This window comes from Danio aesculapii, chromosome 4 (genome assembly GCF_903798145.1).
Source record: "Danio aesculapii chromosome 4, fDanAes4.1, whole genome shotgun sequence".
NCBI classification, from domain to species: Eukaryota; Metazoa; Chordata; class Actinopteri; order Cypriniformes; family Danionidae; genus Danio; species Danio aesculapii.
The window spans coordinates 39,308,562-39,335,519 of record NC_079438.1 but is presented as its reverse complement, the minus strand read 5'-3'; the positions used below and the strand labels follow the sequence as shown (position 1 = coordinate 39,335,519).

The following is a 26,958-nucleotide window of genomic DNA, read 5'->3' as shown; positions in this document are numbered from 1 at the left end:
GCAATACCTAGTTCAACCACTGGGTGTCAAACTTACATCCTGCACATTTAATTGAAGGTGTCCTGAACACCATCGTGGTAACCCACTTGACACTAAAGTAATGCAATATTATTTATCAATATTAGACGTAACTCTAAATGACTAAACTGTAATGTGCATAACAGATGTGAAAAAAGAAGCATAGTAATGTACATAAAAAATTAATGAAGGGAAAGTCAGTTGACATTTATTCACTACTAAAACCATTTTTACAGTGTACAAAAGTATATTTAAAAATAAATGTATTGCCCAAACTACAGCTTTTGTACTTTTCATATCGTGTGTTTTCAAACAATTAGTGTTCTAAATATTCCTGACAATATTAAGAAGAAATGTATGAGAGTCATTATATTTTGAAGAAGGTATGCGCTGTATTTACAGTTATGAATTGCATTATGGGATCTTTATCTCTGCTCTGTTGACTGTTGACTTCTAATTCAACTCCGCAGTTTAACAAAGTGATATTTTAGTAGTTTGAAACAATATTTAAAAGTAATAATATCTATAGAATTAGGTTTGTAAAACAACAGAAAATATATTACCAATTTATTACCAAATTTTCCTACCATAATGTACTACACCATCCCAAATGTTAATAAAACGCTGTGTGGAGGTAATATCAAGTCCCATAATGCAATTCGAAGGCATACAAAGGATGGGGGAGGGGGGGGGTGGGTTGGCATGAAACAAAAATGAAACAAAATACTTAAAACTGTTACTTTACAGATGTGCCTGAAAAATATTGAATCCATTTTACTGCAATCGATTCACATAAATATTACAACAAAAAAATAAAAGTGTCTGCAATCCCTAACATACATACAGTGGATGTTCATCAATGCAAGTTTCAACTGTACCACACAAAAACACAAGCCCTCTCTTGCCCTCTTTCTCTATTTAACTTCACTCCCTGAGGAAAACAGGCCTGTTTCTGTGTTCAGAGCCACATTAGACCTACATGTCCCCGATATTTGAGAAATACATGGCTTTATGTGACCATGGCCTAAATATCTAGAGCACAAAATGGTGACGAGACTGTAAAAATAGTATTTACAGATCTGACCTTTGAAGAAGCCTGCAAATGTAAACTGTCCACCATTTTAGAGTCTGTAAAAATAGTTTGTTAACATTAAATCCAGAAAAAAGTTTTATACCACAATGTCATCGCTTCACCAGCTGTCTGAAACCATGTGGGCTGTTTAAATCAGAAACCAAATGGGCTTTTAATGCACCTGTCAAGACAAACTACAGTCACAGATCAGAGGTCAGTGCAACAGGTGCTGCTAAATGCACTCATTTTTATAATGCTCATTAAACTTTATCAGCCGAGACAAAAACAAAGACATTTACTGATTAAACATGATCATACTGAGAACAAACAGTGTGGAAAGTAAACTTCCTTTGAGATAAGACACATGATTGGACTCGACATGCAGACTGTACTGTTTTCATCCAATCACTCAGAATCAGAACCAAACAAATTGCCAGTGATGCTCTCTTTTCTTCTAGGGTCATCGGAGTTATTATTGTTAACTAAGACTACAACTGCAAAACTTAGTCTCTCATTTATCAGAGGCTGCCACAGAGCAACAAACCGCCAACTATTCCAGCATATGTTTATATATATATATATATATATTCTTTGATAAAATCTTTGATTTGTTAATTTGTTAATGCATATTGACATTTTAAGGGAAAATTATTAGTCTTCATGTGAAATGTATTTATATATGTATTTCCCAATTGCTGCCTAATGAAGAAAATATTTTATTTTCAACAATTTTGTAAACAATAGTTTTAATAAACAATTTCTGATGACTAATTTATGTTGTCTTTGTCATGATGACAGTAATATAAAAATATAATATTTTGCTAATTAGTTTCCAAGGCACTAGCATTTAGCTTACAATGAAATTTAAAGGCTTAGGCTAACTATGCAAAACATTAGACAACAGGGGTTTGTTCTGTAGCTAATCAAAAAACAAAACAAACAAAAAATAATAAAGGGGTCTAATAATATTGAGCTGAGAAATAAATAAATAAATAAATAAATAATTTTTAAATAAATAAATAATTTTTAAATAAATAAATTAATTTATAAATAAATAAAGTTTGGGTAAAGACGGGCACTCGCTGCATAAAAAAACTGCTGGATAAGTTGGTGGTTCATTACGCTGTGGCGACCCTGGATTAATAATAAAGGGACTAAGCTAAAAAAAGGAATTGAATGAATGAATGAATGAATGAATGAATGAATGAATGAATGAATGAATGAACGAATGAATGAAGGAAGGAAGGAAGGAAGGAAATTGTTCTTGCATCACTTGAGAAATATTTTAAAAAGAAAAGAACAAATAAATCACATTTGAGTTCATAATATTTCCTTAAACTGTATACATAAATACTTATTTTGTTTATACTATTTGTATGTAATTATTTTTAAGAATAAAAAAGAGATTAGTTTGAAAGACAGTGTGACAAATAAAAACTGATCTTTCAGGATTATCAGTATTTTTTAGATATCTTAACAATACTACCTATTTAAAAATGAAGTTTATTTACAGGTGTACAAGCAGACCACAAACACCACAGATGCACAAAACAACACAACCAGCTGACAACACAGCTGACAGCAGGCAGCAGGTGTGTACGCTACCACAGAGACTAAAACTGAGCTTAATTCACACAATCACAGAGCTCAGCTTAAGTCTTCAAGAGCTTAAACTGAGCTTTTGCACATCAACATTGTATATATAAATCATCACACTCTGCGCAAACACCTTCAAAACACAGATATTTGTTCACTCAATCTCTGTTTCTCCAACAAACTGCTTGAATGAGCAGTCATTCAGTCATCATTTCTGAATTAAAAACAAAAATGTAAATATTCAAATTTGAATTATAGTTTGTATGATTTATCATTCAGTTCAGTGGCTATAAATAGGCACATTAAAATATTGTGATGATTAATCCTAAAATCTGATATAAAAAACAATTAAACAATTCAATTAAACAGTCACTTATTGTCATAATCTATATATTTAATAATCGTGAATAATATAATAATTTTAAATTATTTAACTGAAACATATAATGTATTTATACTGTATTTACTGAATTTATACAATGTACTTAATGTAATTATACTATACTGTAATAAATAATGTATTTACTTTTAATACAAATACTAAAAATCAAGTACTTTATGTATAAATGTATTTATTTATTTATTTCTGCAAAAATAGACATAAAATAAATCAACAGTTTCGTTATTTATGTATAGTTTATTGTTTATTTTGTTCAGCCAGTATTTAAGTACATCACAAAGCAATAGGATGTGATTTAATTGTGTCTCTAGGGAAAATCTAGTATCAAACATAACGGAGGCGAGCAGAAATAAACAAGCCTGCTGCGTCTCTGTCACTTCATCTGCTTAGCGCTTTCTCTTCCTCGGTCTCGTGTCTGACAGGATCCGTCCTGCTCGCTCTGACGGTGACGTTTAGAAATGAAAAACAATGTGGATGCTTGTGTAGCGCTCTGCTTTTTACTCAAATCATGCAGGACAGGGATCGGAACACACTGTATGCTTTACTCGTGAGTAACACATTATAAAATTATGAAAATGTGCAGTCTAAAATTTTTTTAGAGTTTAGATTTATTGATAGACATAAATATTGACGTAAACATTACATAAGTGTAATTACTAACATAATTTCTGTAATAATAAAACCAGAATAATACCACACTTATGTTTTATGTCTTTAAATAGGCAGGAATTCAATTTCACATATTTTTATTACATAAATAACTGATCAGATTAATAATATAAATTTCTGCTTGTGAAAATTAATATTAAAAGCTGAATTTTTGTTGTTGTTTATTTGTAACGTGCTATGTATTTTTCCATTTATTTTTTTTTATTATATCTGGCATAGTAAATAGTCCAACTAAATATTACCATTTATTTTTTACAGGGGCAAAAAGTAAGTAAGAAGTGCCCCTTGTGTGTGTATTTGTAAACAGGACTGCTGAAACTCTGGGCAGGGTATATGCTAATAAGGCAGATCAGTTATGGGCGGGGCTTCCTTACTGTTCCATACAGTATGAATATAGAGAAAACTGAAACCATGTGTTTGAAGAGACTATTTATTATTTATAGGGATTATAAAAAAGGAGTGTGTGGATTTTATCTGTTATAGCCTGGTTGTTTACACACATTGTAAACCCACATCTGTGTTAAAACACCTTATAGAAGTGAATTTTGCATAATAGGTCCCCTTTAATGTGCAGTAACCTAGTGTGTGTTGTAGTTGCATGCTCTATTAACTGGCGATGACACACAAAATAAAAAAACACACACTGGAGAATGTTGAGTAGGGGCGCTGTGACCAGCCTGCAACCCAAATTCTGCTGGTTTGCTATATTCAGAACAGTTTCGTCAACTTGTGCCCGCTGTGCCAAACGGGGAGGCACTAGACAAAGTCGCAGTGACATTGTGAACGACCAGGGATGTTCTCCTAATACAGACTGCTGTATTATTAGTAACTGTTGAAACCAAGCCAGCCTGCGTAGACATGCTGTCAGGCACTCGTTTCATGCAGACAAAGAGATATGCGAGCAGTTAAAAGAGTACTTCACTAAACTAAACTAAACTAAACTAAACTAAACTAAACTAAACTAAACTAAACTAAACTAAACTAAACTAAAATATGCCACAGCAGAATGAACCGCCAACTTATCCAGAATATGTTTTACACAGTGGATGCCTTTCCATCTACAACCCATCACTGGGAAACACCCATACACTCTCGTTCACACACAGATACTACGGACAATTTAGCTTACCCCAATTCACCTATAGCGCATGTCTTTGGACTGTGGGGGAAACCGGAGCACCCGGAGGAAACCCACACCAACACGTGGAGAACATGCAAGCTCAACACAAAAATGCCAACTGGCCTAGCTAAGGCTTGAACCAGCGACCTTCTTGCTGTGAGGCGACAGTGCTACCCACTGCACCACCACGCTGCCTTAATTAAATTAAGTTAAACTAAATAAAATGTCTGTGTTTGTATGTATGAATATGTATAATACTTTCCTTAATCATCATTAAAGTCTATTTTGCCCACAACTTTTAAGCCATTATCAGAAGTATTTTTCCCATGATGCACTCAAGGCTACTTGAGAACATGAAGGGAAAAACTTGTGTTTTCTCTGCCATTCAACAAGAAAAAAACATGAATACATTTAAAATGCATTACTATCAAAGATGCATGAATATGAAACGATTGTGTGTGATTTACTAAAGTGAAGTGAAAGCTCTAACACACTGAGTGAGTCAGCTTTCAGAAAATTTCACAGCTAGAAGGTCGCTGGTTTGCGTCCCAGCCGAACCAGGAGGTCTTTCGCTATCGAGTTTACATGATCTGATGTTAATTCATTAAAATAAGCTAGCCGTAGTGTGTGAATGTGTGTGTGAATAGGAGATGGTGGTAGATGTTCCTCAGCACTGGGTAACATCCACACAATGTGTTGCATGAAAAGTATCCCCAAGTAAAACATATGTGTTGACTCCTGACAAAGCAGTAAATAAGCTGAAGGAAAGTGATGGAGAGTTTGCAATAAAATAAATTAAAAAACACCAGATGAGAAGTGTTGAAAATTCTAAATAGCTAATCTAATCCTCTTACGAGCAAAAAAAAAAAAGAAATCTACCGTAAAGCAAAGAGAAACAGTAAGAGTAAAAGCTATATAATTATATCTCACTATACTGTATGAAACACAGACTATTCGATCCACAAAAAGACAAATATATTACTGAAAAATGTCTATACACGAATCATTGTAATAATATTAGACATATATAATGTATAATATAATGAAAAAGGACAGTTCTGTATTTTTCTGCATGCCACTATTTGTACTACTTCTGTGGCTTGCAACAAAATTTATGTCACAACACGTCTCTGCCATCTACAAGCTAAGTGCCACCAGTTATTAGTGTTTCACCGCAGGTGCTTTTATATTATGAGAGAGTACAAAATCTCCCATCACAAATAAGTACAACAGAAAGAAGGAGATAACACAACCATCAAATATTCTGGAGCATATAAATCCTCATATATACAACGTAACATACTGAAGGAAATGTTGAATTTAGGTATATGACTAAGCAAGCTTTGGAAATGCTGATGAACTCGATCTATACAATTCATCTTTTGTAATCCTTCTGAATCGCATCAAGATTATGATTTGCACCACTATTTTTTTGGAATGGTTATTAATTTTTAATCAAACGTACCCATGTGGTTTTAAGTTCTTTTTTTAAGCAAAGTCTCTGTTTTATTGATGTTCAGAAATGTATTCATTCATTTTACTTCGGCTTAGTCTCTATTTTAGAGGTCGCCAACTATTCGAGCATATGTTTTACGAAGTGGATGCCCTTCCAGCCGGAACACAGTACTGGGAAACACCCAAAGACTCTCAATCACACACACACTCATACACTACGGCCAATTTAGTTCACCTAATCTTGCTGTGAGGCGACAGTGCCAACCACTGAGCCACTGTGCCACCCTGTTCAGAAATTCACACATCAAAATGTGCTAAAACAGCCTGGGCTCACAAGAAAACATAACATTTTCATGTATAGTCAGAAATGTAGCTAATTTATATGAATTAGATTTCATTACTACAATAACATATGCTTTTTAATAGGAGGTGTGCCCCAAAACTTTACCCCAAACCCAACCGTGATTGGGGGATAAGCAAACCATTCTAAAATGTACAAGATCATACTAGCTAGCCACTAAATCAAAAAGCAACAAATTGCCATGAGATTTCATTGGCTGAAACTGCCAGAATAACGTCTTCTTTTACCCATCAAATAGCCAGTAGCCAATACATTTCTGCAAATTAACTTTTGGTGTAATACCTCAAGAACCTCTGGTTCATAAAGACAATCAAATGTCATGAAGACAATGCTGATTTATATTCACAGATGAATAAAAGCATAACATATATCTGTTTGTCATGTGATTACGTTTGTGCAGATGACATTGATTCAACTATTTTGGTGGAACAGATTTTCAACCAATGTTCTGAAGACAAATGACTTTGGAACAACACAGAGGGCAAGAAATGTCATATTTAGATGACGGTTGGTGTGATTGGCATTTGGTAGGGTTAAGATTGGACTATGTAGCGTTTTCTAAAGAAGCAAACTGGACAAAACTGATAAAACCACACTATTTTGATGTCTCCGCCTGCCTTGTTGAGCTCTTAAAATCTGCATCTATCTCCTCTGGCACTGAGCTTCCCTCAGGTGCTGATTTGAGAAAATTCTGATTAAAGCTGATTCGTGTCAGAATGAATTGCAAAATGCGAGGCCCAAATCTGAATATGCTCTTTGTGCATCCAGCGAGAGTGAGTCCATCAAAGAGAGTGTAGGGTTTCTTTACACATTAGTAATCTCCTCTGGCAAGAGTGCCTGTCTCCACAAATATATCTCGCCTCTTCTCTGTCCTCCTTTCTCTCCTGCCTTCACTCACGCTCAGGACATCTGTCTGTCTCACTAACACACAACTCCAAAAGCATGACGTCAAGACGCACATGTATGTGGAGAGCATCTTAAGTTCACAAATGTAATATGAAGCCTAAAATGTCAATTCTATCATCATTTACTCAGCCTCCATTTCGTGATTACCTGTTTGGGTTTCTTTTAAACACAAAGGAAGATATTCTGAGGAATGTTTGAAAAAGAAATCATTCATTTTTATTAGGATGTTATATAAAAAAGGATGGGCGGAAATGCCGAGATACATATATAACTCTAAAAAAAATGATATACGAAGACTGATAATTTTATTTTTGTCTAAAAATAAAATGTGAGCATAAACTATACCAGAACACATTGACTGAAAAAATTCATTAACGTGCATCAAAAAATTTGATTTAGCCTCAACAGACGATGAGGTTGGATAACTAGACTATCTAGTTAAGGTGTTCAGACACCTTATAAACGTAAGTGAATCTCAAACGCTGTTTAATACTTCATCAAACACCTCAACAAAAGACCATCCTCAAAATTATTATTTTGTATAGTTATCTGGAATCGTATTGTGGCTTGTGCTTGTGCGTCTTGTGACTAAAGTTCGCTAATGTGAGTGTGCACACTAATGCCCAAAATGGTGGGTTTTTTTACTTGGTGTGATGCACCGCAATAATAACTGGTCGACCAATAAGATTGGCACTTTTATTCGCATGCCTTGAGCTGCTGAAGTTAGACTTGGTGGCACTCATGCACAAAACAAGTCTAGCCAGGCACATGGAAATTGCACTTCAAATTGATGAAGACTTTAGTTTCGCTTAATTGTCTTTCATGACTTGTAACTTTTTCCCGCAAAACTTTTAAGCAGATGTTTGTGTGCTGTACTGGAGGAGATTAAACACAAGTGGATAAGCTTACTGCATGTGATGAATACACAGAAAAGGTGAATACTTCTTCTGTGCAACAAATACTAACTCTGATGATCTGGCATTGGTTTCCTGTCAGGAAGAAATGAATAGCTCCTTATATTTAAAATATATTAATAGTATCACAGATTGGTTTGACAAACGTTAATTACATCTTAATATTGGAAAAATAAAGGAGCTATGTCTGGGGAGTCAAACAAGAGCAGTAGATACTAGATTTTATAAACCATCATCATTGGAAAAATAGTAGTGCAGGTCTCAGATTTTAAGTATTTAGGCACAATTATTGACAATAAACTGAATTTTAATAGTAATGTAGAGGCCGTTTATAAGAAGACAAGTCAGCGCCTCAGTCTCCTCTGCAAGTTGAGAAGTTTTAATGTTAGTACACAGACTTTAAACATGGCATGTAGATCATTGATAGAGTGTTCTCACATTTAGTATTGTTTGGTAACACAACACTTAAACTGAAGAAAAAAAGGATCGCAAATTATCAATCAGGCAAATAAGATAACTGGTCACAAACAGCGTTCGCTGCAGATTCTATTTGACTCCTTTATGGAAAAACAGCAATTGTGATTTTTAAAGATAATACACATCCCCTTCACTCAGCTTTTGAAATGCTTCCATCAGGACGCAGGTTTAGAATTCCTAAAGCCCGAAGAAATGCTAATTAAAAGTCATTTATCCCAATTGCAGTTGTTTTAAATCGGATCACTGTTTGAAGTGAATGGAGTGGTTGTCAAGAATGATGTGCAGTAATACGTATGGGGCTAATTTGGTTTTTAAATGTTTAACTTATGTTGTTGTCTTGATGAGTGTTGTTAATGTGTGAATGTTTTATGTATGCAATTGTTGTCTTGAATACAGTGTTAAAAACTAATTTCCTTTCTGTGCTAAGCAGAACGGACAATACATTTTAAACTAAACTAAACCAAATCAAGCATCAGAATGGTAAAGTTGTGCAGGGGTATTTATGTTTTTCATTAAGCATCATCTAATATCAGGGAGTTCACTCATCACCAATGAAAATCACTTTTGCATGAATTTTGAAAAACATCTCAAAAAACGCTGGCAATAAACACAAACAATAAACGCCCAGGTACTGTATGGGTTTTATCTTGGCGTGAGGCTTTACACAACCATTTTTACCAACATTACAACAATTTGTAATTGTTTGTGCCAAAAAAAGAGCTAAAGTGGTTTCTCAGATGGCAGAAACCATACTTTTTTATTCATACTGTATAATTGAACTAGTAAGTAGCGATTATTATTATTATTACTATTATTATTATTATATAAGTAGCAATTACTATTATTATTATTATTATTGTTATATTATTATTCTATTGAACACATGGAATTAAAATTCTTTTTTATATTTGAAAATGTTTACCACAATATTTTAACTTTGTGTTTACTGTAAAGTAAAAAGCAAACGGAACAGGTTTCCAACATTCTTCATGATACAGTATCTTCCGTTAAATATTTTTTTAACAATTCCTTTAACAAATCAGACACATTGACTAAACAGGACCTCAGCCCTAAACAGTAACCAATGAAGCAAACCCTGACATGCTTTTAATCTTCATTCAGTAACACACAACATCAACCTGACAGACAGAAAATGCTTCAAGGTATATTTAATGACCATTTCGTCTCATCTGTTTCATTTTTTTTTTTTTGTGAGCTATATTTGAATTCCTCTGTAAACGATTTAGCTAAATTTACATGCACATCTTTCGCTCACTCTTCATTTTGTATGATGCACAGTTTCTCCTAAAGCAGAGTAATAAACTGTAAAATAGGCCTTGAGGAAAAGAAAATTGTCAAATTAATATTAAACCCTTTACATGTGCAGAGAAATGGGTAAACGCTGGAAAAATCATGGACGAAAATCAACTCACTGAGGTAATAAACATACCTGTCAACATTGGGATGTAAAAATATGATTTTTAAGACAAAATTATTTGTGAATAAAACAAAAAAACACCAGGACGAACATGTTTGCATATTATAAAGTCTGTTTAAAAACACACCCAAATCCAAAAGTGTCCACTTTCGCTCCTCTTCAAATTGCGTGTACAGAAGCTGATCTGGGAACAGTGTATTTATCATTATGGAGCGCATCCGTTAGTCAGCGCATCCGAATCCGTAACTGATTCAGAGGTTGCATATGAAGCCGCTAAGGTCTCATTTTTAATTTTTAACATGCTTTCATGCCAAAATAAAGCAAAAGCATAATTTCTTAAACAGCTCTTGCAATAATATAAAATTTGAGATCGGCTCTCTGGTGCTACTTTCACTTTTTATAGAAAGATTAGAGATAGGGGAGAAATACGGGACAATACCTAAACAAGATGATAGCAGCATATAATGGTAAAATATGGGAGAATACCAGCAAAACCAGGGAGGTTGACAGGTATGGTAATAAATACAGCTGAAGTCAGAATTATTAGCCCCCATGTTTTTTTTTCCCAATTTCTATTTAACGGAGAGAAGATTTTTTTCAACACATTTCTAAACATAATAGTTTTAATAAGTCATTTCTAATAACTGATTTATTTTATCTTTGCCATGGGTAAATAATATTTGACTAAATATTTTTCAAGACACTTCTATACAGCTTAAAGTGACATTTAAAGGCTTGACTAGGTTAATTAGGTTAACTAGGCAAGTTAGAGTAATTAGGCAATTTATTGTATAACAATGGTTTGTTCTGTAGACTAATCGAAAAAAATTTAACTTAAAAGGGCTAATAATTTTGACCTTAAAATGGTTTTAAAAAATTTAAAACTGCTTTTATTCTAGCCAAAATAAAACAAACAAGACTTTCTCCAGAAGAAAAAAAATATCAGACATGCTGTAAATTTCCTTAATTTCGCTCTGTTAAACATCATTGGGGAAATATTTAAAAAAGAAAAAAAAATCAAAAGGGGGCTAATAATTCTGACTTCAACTGTTTGTGCCAAACTAAGTTTTACGCTACATTTGTTTCAATAGCAGTGATGCAAGATATTTGAGCTGTCATATTTGAGTGTCAGTTTGAAAGATTAATTTCAAATAAATTAAATGATATCTAATCAATATTATTAAAATTGAAAATAACTGTTTCCTACATTAATCATTTTAAACCTCATTCTTGTGATGGCAAGGTGTCCAGCCATCACTTTTGTCTTTACATTTTCATAAAGAAAATACTTAACATTCCTTAAATACTCTCATCAATGAGTCATCATGCTATTCTCAGAAATGTTAGGTTATTTAACTATTTAACTATCTTTAATTTCACTTTACATTAATTTAATACATTCTTTAATTCATATTTATACAAAAAAAAAAAACATTACTGACCCCAGACTGGAACACCCACACATGCATACACACATACACAAATAGCACTGATTTGTGCTGAGCTGCAGAACATCTGATATTTGCTTACACTGGTAAGCTGCAGAACATCAACAGACTATCTTTAAAGCCACAAGCTCTCACAAAAAGCCTGAAGAAAGAAACCACTGATCAGCTATTCAGAGTGTAATGCATTGACTCAACAGCACATGAGGAAGGATTCTGGGATATGATCCCACAGACAAGTTTCCATAAGCGGTCTTTAACACATGCACTGTTCCTTCATCCTCCACCTGTAAATTCAAGCACTGTAAATTCATAAAAACACAAGGAGTGCAAAGCAGATGTGTTTCCTCTGCAGAAAAAGCCTACCATTCAAGCAGATGGAAGCAATTCACAATTTCCAGCCAGCTTGTTGAGGAAATCAGAGAACACACACAAAAAAGAAAAATCCATCAGCCTTCAGTTTTCTGTTCATTTTTTTACTGACATTGAGTCACAAGTTTTTTTGAAGAGGATATTTTAAGCACTCCATACTTACTATAAATACTATAAATTTACAAAATACTATAAACAGCCTGAAAATATATATACATATACAGTTGAAGTCTTAGCTACCCATTGAATTTTCTAAAAATATTTCCCAAATTAAGTTTAACAGAGCAAGGAAATTTTCACAGTATGTCTGACAATATTTTTTCTTCTGGAAAAAGTCTTATTTGTTTTATTTCGGCTAAAATAAAAGCAGTTTTTATTTTTTTTATCTATTTTAAGGTCAAAATTATTAGCTCATTTAAGCTATTTTTTTTTCGATAGTCTACAGAACAAACCATCATTATACAATAACTTGCCTAATTACCCTAACCTGCCTAGTTAACCTAATTAACCTACACTGTAAAAAAAAATCTGTTATTTTATTTTTTTTTCGGCAGCTAGGGTGCTGAATTAATTAATACAAGAGTATTAATTGTAAAAAACATGGTAATAGAATCTACTGCCATTCAGTCTGAGTCTGACTGAGCTTTAACTCTGCCTGAGTATCAGAGTGACAGAAATAACTCCCAGCTGTTTTCAAAAGGCTCAGCAAATACCTACAAAAAGACTCCCTGCTGAACTAAGGTGTTAAAAAAACTGCCCCCAAACACATAAGCGCAGCACAGGAACATAATATCACAGCAAAACCTTTCACTCCTTAGCCACAGTTCAAGGTTAAAGAGACGGTTTACCCAAAAAGGAAAATTCTGTCAGCATTTACTCATCTGGTTAAAAGAACGCTTCGCTTTTCTGAAAATAGTGAACTTATGAAAAGGAGCCTAGAGTTAAACATTTGAGCTTTACCATTTTTTAATCCATTCTGCAGATTCCCAAGTCTGGTAGGAGCACTTTTAGCTTAGCTTAGCCTGAATCATTGAATCAGATCAGATCATAGCATCTCACCCAAAAAAGTCAATAAAAGGGTTTCAATAACTTCCGCATGTAAAGCTTGACTGTTCTGTAGTTACATCATTTACTACAACCAACATAAAATAAAAAGTTGCTATTTTCTAAGCCGATATGGCCAGGAACTTCACTCTCATTGAGCTGTAATAATCAAGGGACTTTGCTGTTGTACCATGGCTGCAGCAGACACAAATTTATTACACAGCACTGTAGTTAGCTAGCTAGGGATTATTTTCAGGTTCTGTGTTATATCATTAATATCAAGGAAATGTAAAAAAAAAAAAATTGTGAGATGCTAATGGTCTAATCAAATTCAATGATTTATGCTAAGCTAAGCTAAAATTGCCAGAACCGGCTGAGTGGATTCAAAAATGTTAAAACTCAACTGTTTAACTCATGGTTGCAAAATGGGCCTTTTTAAAAGTGTTCCTTCTTTTTTAAGTTTCTTTCTTCTGTTATACACACAAAAACTGTGAAAACCAGTAGCCATTGAAAATTTATGAAATGTATGAAAATGTTGGTTTCCAATATTCTTTTTTGTGTGTGTGTAACAGAAAATAAAAACCTTATAAAAGTTTGAAAGGGTGAGCAAATGGTGAGTAAATATTCATTTTTGGGTGAACTGTCCCTTTAAACCCATGCAACAAAGACTGTGAGTGAACTGGCTGATCTCCAAAGGGCAAATAATGCTCATTCCTCGCTCTCTGGCGGGATGAAGAAGGCTAGTAACGGGAAAGGCCCATGTATCGAACTGCTTAAGCATGAAATCTGATTATGCTTGTAGTCAAAGTGCAACATGGCAAAGACACTGACACAACTATTGTGAGATTTAAAGCTGAAGATGGATACAATGATCCAGGAGCAGCAAAAACCTGAGACTACAAGTCTCAAAAAAAAAAAAAAAAAAATGACAGGGAATGATGGACACAAAAACCATCATACAGAAAGGGAAGAACCCCCAAAGTCTTGGGCAAAGTCATGATACAGCAACAACTTAAAGGAAAGCGTTTATATTGAGGTATTTTAGGTGTGGCTTATGCAAATGACTAAAGTTTGTAGCCACTCTAGCCATTCACAATACACCGAATTAATTCGAAAGAGATTAAGTACAAAAATCATCCAAGACTAAATTAAAATTTTACACCAGCAGTTATCTTGTCCTTCTTAGATCTAAAACATAATGCTGAAAAACTAATAACTGAAGATGTTCAGGCACTTTAGGCAATAAGTAATGCATCTTAATCCTCAATATGATATTTCCCAGTTTCAAAAACTGTGTTCACACTCGATTCCTCTAATCCAGAATATAAAAGGAAATTATCCATTTAGTACTGTTCATTAAGAATTTTAAAGGCCAAGTCATTTTTAGGCCAAACCTAAAGATACAGAACAAACGAACAATAAATAAATACATTACTTAATTAGCTTTTATTTATTGGACTAAATTAATATAAAAATTGCAATAAATACTGTTCATATAAAATTCAACAGATATATAGTATTTATAAATAAATAAATAAATAAATAAACAAATAAACAAATAAACACTTCAAGTTTAGTTTAAGGTTAGATATTTATAATCAGCTTTATACAAATAAATGTCTCAAAAAATATATATTATGAAATATACTAATATACCTTTTTAATTCATAAACATAATAAATAAATAAATAAATAAATAAATAAATAAATAAATAAATAAATAAATAAATAAATAAATATCAAAAAGTATAACTTTGGTATAATTACATTTTACATGTTTTAATGAAATAAATAAACGTATATTATACTTTCACTTCACTTTTTTCCACTTTAATCAACTTATTCCTAGGTTAGATGTTAATAAAATACATTAAACAGACATTATTAATAAAACAGATAAATAATAATAATACAGTTAAAATCAATACTAGATCTGACTATACTCTGATTAGTTCTGCATTTATTTGGATGGATGGATGGATGGATGGATGGATGGATGGATGGATGGATGGATGGATGGATGGATGGATGGAAACTTGAGTGTTCGAAAGAAAAATACAGATTCTTTAATTATTTTGTTTTTTAAAGTTCTATGAAATCCTATTTTCCCAGCTAACAGTCTGTTTAGGAAAATAAAATCCATAAAAGCTTAAATAAAGGGATGACAGGTCTCAAACTGAGAAGAAGATGACAATTCACAACATCTACATAATGGCAGAAGAGCACAGATGCTCTACCTGCTTTGTGCTTCTCTGGAGAAGCTGTGAGTGACCGAACGGGTGACATCAGTCTCAGATCTGAGGACATTAATCATCTGCCTCACAGCACAGCGAGACCACAAGACAGTAAGAACGCATGAGGGAGATTGAGCAGGAGAGCGCAGTCACAGAGCATCTGAAGCAGACTCGCTCTGGCATTAGAAGGTTAGGGTTTGGGCACAAAGATGCAGTCACGCAGATCAGGATGATGAGGGGCTCAGAATGACACAAAAAGGGCAGAGCAAAGGCAAAAAAGCAGAGGAAAAAACTTGCTTTTCTTGATTGTAACATGTCTTATTTTGCACACTTCAACATATTTGTTGGTGAAAATAATGTTGGAAGAAGGAATGTATCGTGTGACCAACAAAACCAGTCAAAAGTGTCAACACAACAGTTTTTTGGGAATTGAGATTTCTGCATCATCTGAAAGCTGAATAAATAAGCTTTCCATTAATGTATGGTTGGGATTGGGCAATATTAGGCATTATTAAAATATTTATATTAAGACAATATTAAGGTATTAGGCATTTTAAAATCTGGAATCTGAGGGTACAAAAACATTTTATTGAGAAATCTTATTAAGATAAATATTGAGAAAAGTCACCTTTTAAGTTGTCCAAATTAAGGTCTAAGTAATGCATATTACTAATAAAAAGTTAAGTTTTGATACATTTACAGTAGGAAATGATTTTGGTAATAAAAAAGGATTTTGGATGCAAAATATTTATTATAATTTTTTTAGAGTGGCATAAACCAACAAATCATTCCTAATAAGACTTTTAATAAGACATTCTTAATGATGGGCTTTGATTTCAGGCCAGGTATAAAACTACTTGATATTGCAGCTCACATGTGGCCTTACTGACTAACTGATCTTCTGAATGTGCATCATATAGCTGAACCAAGGGAAGCATTTTAGTTAAGTTTTCTGCTAATAATGAGGACACATGTGGATTATTATTATATAAAGCTTCATATGTACTTTTGACCATTGAAATTGCCTTGTGACCCCATTTGTTTGCATTAGGGAGAAAAATCTCCATGAATTTTCCCAAATTCACCTAAATGTTCTGTTATCAGTTACTCATTCTCGACTTGTTCCAAACCTGTTTGAGTTTCTTTCGTCTGCTCAATAAAAAGAAAGATATACTGAAATACCAATCCATTGTACTTTTTGTTCCTACTATAAATGTCAATGGCTACTTTTCATCAACATTCTTCAGTAAATTTGGTTTTATGTTCAACAAAAAATGGAAATTCATAAAAGTTTAGAGCTATTTGACTCTTCAGTAAAGAAAACTTATAATACAGTATGCTCATTTACATCTTTAACAGATTCTGCATGAGCAAAATGTTTTTTTTTCATTGTCGGGTGAACCATTCCTTTTAACGTAGAGTGTATTCACATTTGCATTTTAGTTGGTTCTTTTAAAACTTGACCAAAAAAAGATAATAAATAAGTGTAGTTTGTATACGAAGCCTGTACTCAACTGTAATTGATGACATATAAAAATTTAATTTGTTTAAAGCTTTTAAATATTATCCGTCATGTGGAAGTGAAAGTGCATCAACCTGTAAATATAATGCACAATTTATCAGCCAATGACTTATTTTCATTAAAAGGATCATTTCAATTTCTCACACTGAAGTGTTTTAAACTTTTATGAATTTCTTTCTTCTGTTGAACACAATCAAATGTTATTCAGAAGAATGTTGGGAAAAAAAAACAGCCACTGACATCCATAGAAGGAACAAAATATACTATGGAAGTCAATGTGTATCCTCCAAACTTCCTTCAGTACATCTTCCTTTGTGTTCAACAGGAGAAAAAATAAACTCAAACCAGTTTGGAACAAGTGGATGGAAAATAAATGATGACAAACATCATTACCAAAACAGTATTTTTCAGCAAATACTGATATGGCCATAAACATATTGTGTATTACTACAATCTAGGCCTCTCGCAATAATCAATATAACTTATTGCACAATACATGAAAATGATGACCATAATGTTATCTTATATACACTATATAGCCCATCATGTCTATATAAAAACATATATCTGCAATATTTTAGCTGATTGTGCAATCTCTGTCATCTCATTCAATCTCTATTGGAGGTTCTTAGAGTTTTCACATTTTCCTGAAAACCACTGATTGTTTGGAAGAAGTTGTCCAAATGAGCTCTGTTTCTAAGCTGCAGTTCACATCCAAAATAGTGACATTTACAAAGCCATTACAGCCATTACACAAGGACACTTACATTCTATACATCACTGATGTCAAATTTCATATCGGGACATTTACTTATTAAACGAATTACAGAATCGAAATAACCTTAAGAATTAAAATTCTTTGTCCCTTAATTGTGTTTATGCCTGTTTGCATTATTATGCTGTTGTATAATCATTATTAGTGCTGTTTAACAATTAATCTCAACTAGCTGCATACAAAATAAAAGTTTGTATTGACAATATTTATGTGTACTGTGTGTATATTTATTATATAGACATACACACAGATATAGAAAATGGTTGTTTATATGTATATATCCTAAACTAACATATAAATATTATTAATATATATCATACATACATATTTTAATATTATATACATATGTATGCATGTATATTTATATAAACTTAATAGATATACACAATACTCGCGTGTATTTTTTAAATAAAAACTTTTATTTTGTACACAATTAGTCATTTAACAGCACTAATCATTAATTAGTGGCATACATGGTCCTAAATTGAAAAATAAGATTAGTTATCAATCTTTTCTGTGATAATACATTCACACAACAACAACAACAACAACAACAACAATAATCCCTCAAAAAAACAAGCGTGAAAGGCCTACTACTATCAAGTGTGAACAATGTCTTAGTATAGGTACATTCTCATAAATAAAGACCCGACACAAGCCTAAGGGTATTTAGCCTGTGATTTACATATTACCAAATTCTGTCTAAACCCAAAACTATTTTAAAAGGAAAGAGTAGATTGTGATTGGTTGCATTTGACAGATGACTGCTTCTATGCCTTGAGCTTTTCTTGTGTCCAATCTGTCATAGAGAGGGTTCATATCAATTTGATTTAGAAAAACATACCAAACCCAACAATCGTAGCTCATGGCCAGAACATGAGACTATTTCCAAGACAGAAAGCTTGATATTCGAGCAGCCCAATAGACTTGCAGGACAGTGGACATGTGCAGGTTGCTACTGTCAGCATTTGAAGGCTTCATTACATAACCTTCTAGTGATTATACGGTAAAAAGGTGCATGCTTGAGTTTGAAATAATGTGGACAGGTGACAGGCTCCGCTTAAGTAAAAATAACCTAGGACACAGGTGGCACATCAGGTTTTGATGGCCACTTCCCTGGCACCAGCAGCCTTGATGGTGTTAGGAAACCGCAAAACAAGCTGTAAATCTATTCGTTAAAGGATTACAGTTAAAGTTTATGGTTTTTCATTTAAATGACTTGGCTTCTGCTGCAGTAAGGAGATGGTTTGAAGAATGCTGCTGACAACCAAACAGTTTTGGTTACCAATAAAACACAACGAAAGGACAAAAAACTATAAACAAATATCACAGCAATCATAGCAATATGAAAGGATGACACAGATGAGTAAATTATATTAAGTTTTAGCATTTTAAAGTAAGAACACAACACATTTTAAAACATTTCTCTACGTACCTTACTTACTTGTCTTAGAAAATAACATAGAATGATTTACAATGAGTACTGGCTTATTTTTTTCTCTATTCATCACATGTATTCTGTCTCTAGATGATTTGACTTAACTAGTGAGTTTTAAAGGGCACCTATGTCTTTTGTAAGCTGTTTGGACTGAACTGTGTGTAGGTATAGTTTGTCCACAGTCATATTGGGGTGATATAAAGACAGTAAGTCTCTTTTTTCCTGACGTTAAAATAGGATCCAAATCCCTCCCATTTTGAGCCTCATCGCAACATGATGTAGGAGTGCGGTTTCCCCGTCCACCGAATTGATTGACAGCCAGGCATTAACATGTCAAAGTTACGTGAGATCTGCTTCCTTCATGTCTGTCACTGTGCTGTTTATCTGATGCAGCCAAGGCGGAGATTGAGGCACACTCTGACAGGCACGTGGGAACGGTGAGTGGGGAAAACTAGCATTAAAGGCACAGGCTTCAAAAACAGCTACATTGTGTTCAGAGCAAATTGCAATATTTTGAAAGGTAAAATAAATCTGATGACTGTTTTGAGCTGAAACTTTCCAGACACATTCTGGAGACACAAAAGACTTATATTAAAGGTCACATAGTTTACCTGTTTTTTATGATTTAATATTACTATTATGGTTCTTCTGAGTGTGCCAGTTTAAGTTCAGTTTAAAACACAATTCAGATTTTTTTTTTTATAATGTGTTAAAAAGTGTCATGTTGGGGGCGTGTCCACAGTTCGCTGATTTAGGGGTGTGTTGCTTCACATGTAAATTAGTTTCAGCTTCCCGCCCAACGTAACAAGGGGGCGGGGCCATGAGCTCACCCGCTCTGTGTTAGCAACACAGACAGGAAGCCTGAGAGAAGGAGCGAGAGTGAAAGGATCAGCATTCACTCGTACATGTACGACTCGGACATGGACCAAGCAGAGAGTACAAAATCATATGTGTGTTTGTACAGTTTTACAGCCAACTTTGTGCTAGTTTCAAGTGCCGAGCTTGTACACAGAAACTAATAACCACGCACACTTAATTAACTTTGACCGAGGCACCGGATACGCCGCTCGAAGCCGCGACACGGCACACCAGACACTCTCTGTGGCGCGGCAGAAACATGAAGTGTCCTGAATCGTCGCGCCACGCATTTTTGAATTCTAAACATAGGTTTCTGCAGCGGTCCGCGGCGCCCAGCCGTCGACTTGAGTTTACCCTGATAGAAACCTATGTTTAGAATTCTAAAACGCATGCTAGTTAAGATCACAGGGAGCTTCTGGGATCGCGAGAAATGCAAATGGCTGAAGTATAAGGTAGACTCAATGAGAAGTACACATGTTTGCAAACCTACCTAAAGATACAACCAATAATTCTGATTAGAGCGATAATGTGGAGAATATTGATCTTGTGTTGAGCCCAATGAGCCTTGCATCTGAAAATACAGCTAGGGTGTTCCTTTAGTGATATTGCTTTGACTCACGCTGAAAATGGCGGACGTGAATCAACAAACTGAGGATATGATGACGCGCCTGTCAATTAATATTTGTGGGCGGGGGGACAGCACTCCTACGTAAAGTTGCAGTCGGTTTGAAAACCGCTCCAATTGCTCCACCATTTTTTATGTTGTTAAATTGAAAAAAAGCACTGGGTGTGCTTATATCACCCCAATATGACAGTCTATACACCATACATGCACATATGTCTGTCCAAACAGCTTGAAAGGTAGATTTTTTACCATAGTTGCCCTTTAAATCTTAAAAAAGGGGTACAAGAGGTGCCCTTTAATAATGATATAAGTGATATAAATCACTTTTGGGATATTTCTGTGGTCATTTGTGTTCTATTTTGAGACTTGACATTTTGAAACTCAGTAAATACTGCATAGTAAAAAAAAAGCTCTTCTGTGGGGAAAAAACTCTCTCTTTGTCCAGAAGAAGACAGAAAACATCGAGCAACATTATTTATTTTTGGAGGAAATATCTCATTAAGGGGATCTTTCAGCCAAAAATAAAAAATGTGCTGTTAATTTACTCGCCCTAAGGCCATCCAAGATCCACTTGTTTTTTCCTTCAGTAGAACATTAAACAAGGTTTAAAGTTAAAAATATAATCCTAAGTGATCCATGAAATCCCAGTCAACAGCTACTGCCACTTTGAAAGTCTAAAAAAGGACATATACAGGCAAAACAAAATTAATACCTGAGGCTCCTGCCGATACAATGAGGTGTTTTAAACTCTGTGCAAGAAAATCAACATGATTTAAAAATGAAAATGAAATAAAAATGAACATTATTACTTTCAATCCATAGCCTCCTGAGAATGTGAGCATATGATGTTTACATGCAACTTTTATATATCCAGCATCCAGTATAAGCATAAGTAAGATCCACAAAAATTTTACCACAGATAGCACACGTACATAATATATTTGAATAAAATATAATAAAGAGTCTAATAAACAAGATTTTTACAAACATTCTGAATTATAAAGACCCTGAAGACATATTACAAGTGCATATTTGATATCAGACAGAAAGCATGTATCGCAGATGAGCAAATAGCCTACTTTAAGTAATATGTCTCCCTGATTTAAATGCACACATCACATAGACATCTCAACTATGATAGTGTGCTATCAGGAAATCGAGACTGCAGTAAAACACACTGGGGACCATTTGTCGATGTAATGTGGTAAATAATGTCAGTTACCTCCACATACTGGTAATTTTTCTTCATTCAATACTTAAATGTATTGTCAGGTGTCACAGGTTGGCCTATTAATTTTATAATGCCTCTAGGCTGTTTTCTCCCACAGTGTATAAATAAATAACGACTGTAGTTTCAGGTAAAAATCTTCTTCCAACTGAAGAATAAAAAAGTCACCTACATATTAAATGGTGTGCGAGTGAGTACATTATCCACATATTTTCATTTTTGGGTGAACTGTCCCTTTAATTTCTCATGGCATCGTAAAAAACCAAACTCAACGGATGTGTGACTACAAACTATAAAAAGCAGAGCAGAATGAACGCGAAACGCAACTTGTGGTTGGAGTATCACCAGCCTGTCCCTGTTAGTATACAAAAAACTTATAGTATTCGGCTTTAATGGCATCAAACTCTTTAAGAGTAACAACTAGTAATCATAACAATAACAAGTTTTGTTCCGTCTACTTACAGAAATGAGTCGGGAAACTGTATAGCGCTTCCAAAGCTGCATAAAGACAGAAGGAGAAGAAGAGCGGTCGACAATCTGAGCGCATCCATCATTCTTCTGACTGACATCCAACACGCGAGTTTTTCCCCACTAAAATCCACTCAAGTGACCCTCCGAAAAGAGTCAAGCTGCCGCCATGAGCGCCGCTATTTCCACAAACAAATCACGGATGCGTTCGGTCCCTCCAGTTACTTCTGCCTTTGCCCTGTTGAATTAGTTTGGAGGGTGTCGGGCGTTTCCGTGCTTCTCTCTCCGCTTTGACTGTACGGTAAAGAGTCAGTTTTAGACTGTGCGCTTTGGCGAATCGGTTTCCACACGCCCCCCACCCATCTGTGCGCGATCAGCATCACGCGTGTCGCTCCATACAAGGAGACCGTGCTGCGAGCCATCAATGACTGAGTGACAGGAAAGTTTAGAGATACAGTAGATAGATAGATAGATAGATAGATAGATAGATAGATAGATAGATAGATAGATAGATAGATAGATAGATAGATAGATAGATAGATAGATAGATAGATAGATAGATAGATAACAATAATAGTATACTAATAACATGTTAATAATAATAACAATAATAATAATAATAGACAGTATCATATTTTCATTGACTAACTCGATTAAATACCAAAAATTTGTGCAATTTTGCATTTGTCAGAGGCAAGTGAATATCCAGTTTACTATTTATGAACAATTCTGTTTTAGAAATACAGTAAATAAAGTATCACTTATGAGCTTCTACAAAATTTAACATTAAAACAATTCTTAAAGTCAATTAAAATATGTCTCACTTATGGCAAACTGACAAATCAGACAAACAGACCAAAGTAATAGCTAACTTTAATAATAATAATAATAATAATAATAATAATAATAATAATAATATGCTAATAATAATAATAATAATAATAATAATAATCATCATCATCATAGGTTAATAATAATTATAATATTCATCCATTCATTCATTTTCTTTTCGGCTTAGATCCTTTATTAATCTGTGGTCGCCACAGCAGAATGAACCGCCAACTTATCCAGCATATGTTTTAACGCAGCGGATACCCTTCCAGCTGCAACCCATCACTGGGAAACATCCATACATACACATACACTACGGACAATTTAGCTAACTCAATTCACCTATAGGGGCGACTTTAGGGGGAAACCGGAGCACCCGGAGGAAACCCACATGAACACGGGGAGAACATGTAAACTCCACACAGAAACGTCAACTGACCTAGCCGAAGGCTCGAAACCAGTGACCTTCTTGCTGTGACGCGAATGTGCTACCCACTCCACCACCGTGCAGCCCATATAATAATAATAATAATAATAATAATAATAATAATAATAATAATAATAATAATAATAATAATAATAACCATCATCATCATCATAGGTTAATAATAATTATAATATATATAATAATTATAATATATAGAAAAGTTTTCTCTTGCCTCAACACACTTATTTTGCCATTTGCAGATTAGAAATGATGTATGATGTGCAAAACCTAATTTTCATTGTTTGCCTGAGGAAGAAAAGTCTAGGGTACTACTGGGCTCATCTTATTTTAAACATTTCATTTTAGATTTTGTACTTGTATTTTTTCAAGAACTGAGTTACTTTACAATCTCCTTAAATAAAATATTCTTGGGAAGAGAAACTGGGCATGCAGATCAAGGCTGATGCATGGGAAGAACGGATCAGCAGGATTGGATCTAGACATTGATTAATTCAATTTAAAGTAATGCACAGACTGCATTAATCAAAATTTAAAATCAACACTGAATTTTTCCAACCATTTCTCCATCATGTGACCTGTGTATGTCTGCTGAAGGTTCTCTGACCCACCTCTTTCGGACATGTCCAAAATGTTGCAATTTCTGGCATGACGTGTTCCATATTTAAATGGCTTTCTGATATGTATAGTTGTGCCTTTACACCTGACCGCAGAACTAGCATTATTTGGGTATTCTTCTTTCGCTGCTGGATTATTATGTGTCCATAAAAAAGCACCATAATACAGTATATGGAATGATCATTGCTAAAAGTATCATTCGAAAGCAGTGGAAATCAGATTCTATTCCTCAATTTAATACATGGTTGATTTATCTCTCTCAAATATTGCATAGAAAGAGTCCGGTTTGGACCTGGACCAATATAAGGCTGATCCTGACCAGCAGTGTAGCGCTTAATTTGTTCACTGCCCTTTATTGAGTGCCTCTTTGTATTTCTGTATTATAGTTTTTTCCTTTGTTTGTTTGTTTTTTCCTTTTATTAATACTATTTTCCTTTTTTATTTTTTCATTTCATGCATTTTGTTGTTTTATAGTTGTTGTGTTGTTTGGTAGTTAATGTAAAATGTAAAACTAATAAGAATACATATCAAAAAAATAATAATAGGCTGATGATGATGATGATGATGATGAGGAAAGACTGCATAATAAATTGTTTTATTCTTCCATTGAACAATTAGATTTCAGCAAGAAAATTTATTTGTAAGATCTCAAATTTGTGTGGACTTTGTGCAGTTTGGATTTGTCAGAGGGAAGTGAATATCAAGTTTGTTATTTATTTATGCAAAATACTATATTTGCACAGAAATATACTGTAAAGAAAAAGTCACACATGACTTTCTACAAAATTAAAACACAAAAACTATTAAAAAAAGTCTCCCTTATTGCAAAGTGACTGAAAATTTGACAGGCTGTCGGGATAGATAGATAGATAGATAGATAGATAGATAGATAGATAGATAGATAGATAGATAGATAGATAGATAGATAGATAGATAGATAGATAGATAGATAGATAGATAGATAGATAGATAGATAGATAGATAGATAGACAGACAGACAGACAGACAGACAGACAGACAGACAGACAGACAGACAGACAGACAGACAGACAGACAGACAGACAGACAGACAGACAGACAGAACTTTAATTGACACTGTAAATTACCTGCAAATATCACAGGTCGTAAATGGTGTCTCTCTCATCCAATGGCTTCAAATAAGTCTTCTATGACAATATAAATAGACTTATAATAACTTTTTTTGCAGTTTTGATTGCTCTCTAAGGTCATGATTTCTACGATATGAAAAGATATGCAGTGTTTGCTGTCTGGGTGGAGGTGAGCTCACCGGAGCCTCGCTTTTACTGAGCAAAGCAGCAGCTCAGTCTGATCTCAGCAAATATAAGGATTTACACAGGGGCCTGCGTGTGTGTGTGTATGATCACACCTTGAATACAATATGAGAGGTTTTCATTGTGAAGCAAAGCAGATTGAAAGAGTGCACAATGCAGCTTTGGGGCAAATTACAAACAACGCATTATACATGAAAAACATCTGACAGACAGAGGATTGTACATGAAAGCAGATGGCAGATATGACTTTTAAATAATTGAATGCATTTATGTTGTCAAGTGTTTTGCAGTCACCTTGTGGACTGTTTTTGTGTTTGTCAGGTCACGGCAGTGCATGAAGACAGAAACTCATTGTCATTAAAGCCTCCTCGTGGATCCAGCGCAGCTCTCATAACCTCATTTTAAGTGGATTACAGGGCTTTAGTTAGATTAGGTGTATTAGCAAGAAGCAACATCCAACACAGACGCCAAGCAAAACAGAAGAGTGACACTGAGAGCGGTATCAAGAACCACTGCGCGCACTATTGTTGATGAGGAGAGAGCTCTGATTTTAGGAGTACAAATTCACGTTTTAAGACAAATCTTTGGATTATGCAATAGTTACTGCATGACTGAAATCTGATAAACTGTAAAAATTAAATATTACTCTTAAAATAAGACATTCCTACCTGACTGTCACAGCCAGGCCAGGTTATTCCCACTCTCAATCACCACCATCAGCATGATTTCAGAAACGTCATTCCTGATCATCACTCCAGCACCAAAAAGTCCCTCACCATCCCACACTCAGCTTCCAGCCTCGTTGCTACATTAAAGGACTGCGCTCCCCCTATGTTCAATGTCTATATCTATTCTTCATATTAACTTACCTCTCTCGTACCCCCTTGATCTCCAGTGTCTGTGTCTCTCCCTCCTAGTGTGGTTTTCTCCTGGTCCCATTTGGTTGTCGTCAATCCCCGATCCCATCTCACTGTGTACCTGGCCTCCTATACTCCCCCGGTCCCTCCAAATTTTCATCTGGTCATCCTATACATCAATAAACTGTTATCTTTATGTACATCTCTGGTTCCCGTCCCCTTCATATGACACTGACTAACCCACAAACAATTTATTATATATAATAATAATGTATTATACATATTTATAATATTAGTATAAAATATTAACAGGAGAAACTTAAATATACTAATATATATATATATATATATATATATATATATATATATATATATATATATATATATATATATATATATATATATATATATATATATATTATTATTATTATTATTATTAGGTTTATTAGGTTATGTGAAACTAAACTATATATTTGATTA

The 26,958-nt window shown here is 34.1% G+C and overlaps 1 protein-coding gene across 1 annotated transcript in view; it reads right to left on the bottom strand.

Annotated features, from left to right (window-relative positions):
- The window catches only part of cacna2d1a (calcium channel, voltage-dependent, alpha 2/delta subunit 1a), a 116,083-nt gene extending 93,339 nt beyond the window's left edge, over positions 1–22,744 (bottom strand). Inside the window, exon 1 of the mRNA XM_056455625.1 lies at positions 22,430–22,744. Coding sequence (XP_056311600.1) covers positions 22,430–22,536 — 107 coding nt within the window. The 5' untranslated portion in view covers positions 22,537–22,744. The remainder of the gene's footprint in view (positions 1–22,429) is intronic.
- Between the last annotated feature and the right edge of the window lie 4,214 nt (positions 22,745–26,958).